The sequence below is a fragment of the Bombus impatiens genome, unplaced genomic scaffold (assembly GCF_000188095.3).
Source record: "Bombus impatiens unplaced genomic scaffold, BIMP_2.2 scf_0582, whole genome shotgun sequence".
NCBI classification, from domain to species: Eukaryota; Metazoa; Arthropoda; class Insecta; order Hymenoptera; family Apidae; genus Bombus; species Bombus impatiens.
In genome coordinates, this window is record NT_177001.1 from 666,701 (window position 1) to 672,268 (window position 5,568).

The 5,568-nt window shown below is 28.5% G+C and overlaps 1 protein-coding gene across 3 annotated transcripts; it reads left to right on the forward strand.

Moving 5' to 3' along the window:
- Positions 1 to 211: 211 nt before the first annotated feature.
- On the forward strand, positions 212 to 4,970 carry LOC100742103 (transmembrane protein 47). 3 transcript variants are annotated; one of them, XM_003491692.4, is made up of 6 exons: positions 212 to 721; positions 1,679 to 1,750; positions 3,288 to 3,474; positions 3,547 to 3,696; positions 3,813 to 3,875; positions 3,976 to 4,970. In XM_003491692.4, exons 2-6 carry the CDS (start codon positions 1,700 to 1,702, stop codon positions 4,188 to 4,190), a joined length of 666 nt encoding a protein of 221 aa, XP_003491740.1. In that variant the 5' UTR covers positions 212 to 721; positions 1,679 to 1,699; the 3' UTR covers positions 4,191 to 4,970. The 3 variants fall into 3 exon arrangements, with proteins under 3 accessions (XP_003491740.1, XP_003491741.1, XP_012244288.1); XM_003491693.4 differs by lacking the exon at positions 212 to 721 and adding an exon at positions 1,059 to 1,404; XM_012388865.3 differs by lacking the exons at positions 212 to 721; positions 1,679 to 1,750 and adding an exon at positions 2,257 to 2,863.
- Positions 4,971 to 5,568: the final 598 nt, after the last annotated feature.

Here is a 5,568-nt window from a genome sequence, read left to right on the forward strand (position 1 = left end):
AGAATATTATTTTAAATATTTTCATTCGTGTTATGTATACAAACAACAATTACGAAAGAATTTATTGCATTATCTTTATTAATTAATATTATCTTTATATTATATTATTACCTAACATTACTGTTATTCTTATTGTTTAATGTTTATTTAATATTATTGATAAAAATAACTTATGAAACAGATTGGATTTATTATATGTATATGTTTAGACATAATAAGATGCTAAGAGACATTTTTAGAAATATATAAAGTTTAGAGCACTGAAAATTAATATAGCAATTTAATTATATCAATTTTTAATGTTAATTTTTAATATAGCTACTTTGACAACATAACCTAAGAAAATGGATGGAAATGCCAATCAGTGTCGAGGTTACAAATCACAACAGAAGGAGGACCAATAAGAGTGTTCGTCCCTTACAAGCTCTCCAAGCGATTATTCATTGTGTCTATCTGTGTTCCTTTATTGTATATATATCAGTAGTACCAGAATATACTTCAGTATACATATAGTAAATGTATTGTTGAAACTTGTGTTGACATTTCTAGTGACATAACCCTTAAGATTGAATCACATTATTGTTTTTATCGTTGAATCGGATTTTATATTTATACACAACTTTTTCTTAAGCTAGCAAACTCTAAACTCACATCTATTTATTAAATGTTCGATGTGTGTGCAGTGACTGATAAGGTTATAGGGTGAATATACCAATCATTTGTAAGTGTCTTATTTTGTTAAGATGAAAAATTATTTTTCATCGGATAAGTAGTGCACTACTGATGATATGCGCATTGTGCGGGACGTCAGTGATATAGGATATTGCAAATCTTTATTACCCTGTTTGTTTCCTAGAAGAGTGACTCAACTAAGAAAAATACATTTTATCAGAAAATTATTTTAAAATGAAAAGTTTGAAGTGTTGGAAAACTATTAGTTATCCATCTATTTAAAAAAAAGTTTTATTTAAAATATTTGTAATAGTCTGAATTTTGTAGGCTTCCTAATAAAATATAATTTAATATATATATTATTTAAAAAATAGTTGAAACTTCTATTTTTTCTTGTGACACATTGGACTTGGTAAATAATATAATTTTGTTAAGGAATCATGCCACTCTCATAATAACAAGTGGTTTGCTTTTAGAACAGAATTGATGATTGTTAAGATGTGTTAATCTTTTAGAAAACCAACAATTTATGGTTGATATACATGAACAGGTTGACTCAGTGTATAATATTTTTCTATTTCTGGAATTTATAACAAGTATAGTTTACTATGTTAGTTAACTCAAGTTATATTATTAGATAGAAGCTTCTACTGCAATGTGTTAAGAAGTTTATACTGATTAAAATATAAAATATTTTAAAAGCTGTACACATACTGAATAAAGTTGTAAAAGGTGATTTTAGAAAGTAAACTTTCCATTTTTGTAAAATATATTATGTATAAAAAATAAATATAAAATAGATGAAAAAAATTTACTACAATGATCTTTACTTTGTTTATCTGATTTAACATATCATTATAAATGGTTATTCATTTCTTCTATTATTTATATTTTTTACAAAATGATTATTTTGATTCCTTACTTACTTTTACTTACTTACAATTTTATTCTATTAGTACTATTGTTTTCATTTTTTTTTATTATTATGAATTAATTTTATTTTCAGATACACTTATAGACACAAACAATGCCACAAGCAACCACTATTGAAACAATCACTATTACTAGACCTTTCAAAGTAAGTTTCAAATGTTTTAATTTATTTTTAACCTTAATATGTTGTATGAATCTTATCTTATATTCTCAAAATATTTATAATTACAGATATATTATTATAAAACATTAAAAATTATTCTAAATTACGAATTGATCAAAATATCATAAATGGATTTTGATTTAAAAATATCAATCAATATGACTAAATTTCGAATCCCTATGTTATATTATTACTATTGCTAATAATTAGACTGGGGATGTTTATGCATTTTTGGGAAATTTAAGGGTGTAAAAATCCATATAATATTTAAAGTATAGTACTTTATAATATTTAGTGGATGAAAGGAATTTCTATTTGCCTCCAAATTTTTTAATTATGTTCTTAAAAATATAAAAATGTATAAACATTCGCATTTTATTAATAACATACAATATATCAATAAAGATAGAATACATATATCAATATCCACTTAAGAAAGCTGAATTATTTGTACAGTCACGTGATTAGGAAAATTTCTATAAATGGAAGCGTTCGTCTCAAGTTTCGTCTATCCTAAAAAGCACCCTCTATCACGTACGCGCACTGCGCCACGACCTTTAATGGGCGCAGCTTCCCTGGAACCCAATTACTCCCCCAACTTCGGATGGAGATTGTCTCTATTCGATCTTGCTAGCCAAACGATATTTTTCCATTTTTTTTTTTAGTGAATAAACCAATATAGAAACAAAGGAGATAGCTCTACCAACAAAATGTACTTCGCGTGGCGTTCGAAGCGGGAACTTGATTAGAAAAATTATTGTTTCATTCGTATCGAACAAAGGTATATATACGGGAAACGCGAGCTGTGTTTACCCTGGAAGTGTTTGTCATTTTGTGAGAGTTCCATGTCTCTGAATCGTTTCTAAATGCTTTCTCGACGTCTGTTGAGGGTGATGTGCGGAGGAGTGTACGATGTCCCGTAAATGGTATTCGTTGAAGAGACCAAAGAAAGTGTGAAGAGTTCGAGACCCTCTTAATTAGATAGGTGCATTTTGGTTTTGTTCGTTGGGACTAATCTTAACAGTGTACGCTGGATTTACGATGATCATGTATACAGTCGCGGAAGATCACATGGGCGATACTGAGATCGCACAGGTATATTCGGGATGTCTTTTTTATAAGTTTGTAGAGGTGATAATGAGTACTTTGTGTAATGATTGATTGTTTATGTACAGTAGTTTATGAAAGTATTTGAACACTTGTAGAAATTTTTTATAAATATATTATGTATTATACAAAGTATTTTGAAATTTTATCAATTTTGTAAAGGCACTTTAGTATCATAATTATATTGGTCAAGTTTGAAACAAATCTGAAAATGTATACATAGAAGTTGTATTTGTACTTTGAGAAGCTCAACTTACATAGTTCAGAAAGTGCAGTTGATCAGTTTTCCTTCTGAGAGGTTTAAATAATATTGGAGTTAAAATTCTATAGTATTGTGTAGTACAGAATTAGTGATGAAAATATACTTTTCTGAATTAAATGATAAAGGTGCAATTTTGTTTTTATGTTACAGGTGATAGCATTCATATGTGGAATAATAGTAATATTATTAATGATAATGGGTTTAGCCTCTACCGACTGGTTAATGGCATTGGGATGGAGACAAGGTCTATTTGCACATTGCATTGAAGAAGCAGCACCTACTCCTCTCCCATTTAATGTGCCAGATTCGGCAGGATGTTTCCAAGCTAGAGACGTTGGTATGTTCAAACAAAATAATTATATTTGGTAGAATTCTTTAAGCAATTAATTTAGTTTTTCTATCTTTACAGCTTATATAAAAGCAGCTGCTGCCTTATGTGTCGTATGTCTAATAACAGATATTGCAGCAACGATCCTCACTGGTCTTGGTTTGAGGTCACAAGATAATCGTGACAAACATAAATATTATAGATTTGCAGTCTTCTGCATGGGATTTGCATGTAAGATTCATTACTTAAAACAGTAAATATATGTATGGTATTTTTGTAATATAAATATATGTATGTATAGTGTATATATTTTTGTAAAGTACATCTATATTTTTCTTATATTTTAGTGGTATCACTCTTAATAGCTTTAGTAATATACCCAGTGTGTTTTGCTGCAGAACTTAACTTTGGTAAGTTTGTATATCTCTAAAATATATATTTTAAAATTCCTACCAAATGATCAATTCCACCTTTTTAAATATTTTATATGATAAGAATTATATTATACAGGAAACCGATCAATGTGGGAATTTGGTTGGGCATACGGAGTTGGTTGGGGTGCAGCTATATTTTTGTTTGGTGGAGCAGTGTTGTTATTATGCGATAAGGAAAGCGAAGAAATTTATTACAAAGAAAGAAAAATCGTTCGCGATGATGTCGGTGGCGGCGGTTCTATGATTGGTATGGGACATCATGGTGGACGAAGTGGGACGCAATTAGCCTAGTGGCATTGCTCCCTGCCCGACGTTGTTCTCTAGGTGATTAATTTCTTCTTTTTCTGTCCTCACCATTTGATACATTTATGGAGAAAAACGTACACATGTATAAGAGTGAATGGTTTTTATATATAGTCTACTTGTTACACCAACATGTATTGGACATAATTATCACTTTGATATAGGATGTATGAAACATCTTATCGACGAAAACAAGGTTCGTAAATTGACTGAAACTTGATTAATTCGTTCGTGGGTTACCAATTTCCAATTTCTCATAGTAACAATTTTGGGACCATTGCTCCATTCAGTTTATTATAAAATTATGTGTTATGTATATTATATAACTATAAATATTTTTTATGTAGTATGTTTACATCATTCCTTTTACATTTGTTAATTAACTTTTCATACCATTATTACAATGGTAGCATTGATGTTGCGTTTCTTACCTGTGAAACATTACAACAAAGCCACAATTATTATTGCTTATTTTTAAAGTAAAGTGACAAAAGCCACAATCATTATTGCTTACTTTTAAAGTAAAGTGACAAGCAATATTTTTAATATGAATTACTCAATCTGCTAGCATTTATAACTTTTTGTTAGAGTTTATTACTGTGCCTGCATCAACAATATATTATCGTATTTGGCCGACGTTAAAAATGAGATTTGCCGTTCGAAAATAGCAAACAATACCGGAGTACTTAAATAAAGTTTGATACTTCTTCATTTATGAAGATTTAGGCAAAGATTCCAGTAACAAAAAGTTAAAAAACGTACGAGTAATTAATACGATCATAGGCTCAGACACTGCCTGATCTTTAGTCAAAGAATGAGTATCATCAATTATTATTTTTATATAAAAATTGCAGCTTTGATTTAGTTACTATTTATTACGTTTATTTCTTATATACTGTATGTACATATACATTTATATGTATATATATTAGATGCTAGTAATTTATTACTTGCTTGCATTTATTTTTCTTACTATTATTGAAAGTGATATTTGTTTTAATCAAATGATTTATATTATCAAGGCGTTCACTAATATTTTTGGTATATTATTATTATTTATATCTTCATACATTTTGCAATAAAACTTGGCCAAAAATTGTTTTAAGCGATATATTGTGATTACATACACGCACACAAACTATATAAATGAAATAACAAAAATTTCAAGTGGTCTTCTGTGCTGGAGGAAAATAGCACCTATGAAGAAAATAATTGCATGCTTGGGCACATTATTGATTAGTATCAATTTTGATTAGTTATTGATTTTAAGGTATTTTGAGATGAATGATCAAGTATTATATAATGATCAAGTTTTCCATCGCATAACTATAATTTTGCGGATAAATGATCATTAATTCCTATATAT

What these genes read in the sequence shown, in the direction of transcription:
- LOC100742103 (XM_012388865.3), top strand. Translation starts at nt 2,810, where the DNA reads ATGATCATGTATACAGTCGCGGAAGATCACATGGGCGATACTGAGATC. An exon ending in GCGATACTGAGATCGCACAG is followed by an intron (nt 2,864 to 3,287) that starts GTATATTCGGGA and finishes TTTATGTTACAG; the next exon opens with GTGATAGCATTCATATGTGG. An exon ending in TTTCCAAGCTAGAGACGTTG is followed by an intron (nt 3,475 to 3,546) that starts GTATGTTCAAAC and finishes CTATCTTTACAG; the next exon opens with CTTATATAAAAGCAGCTGCT.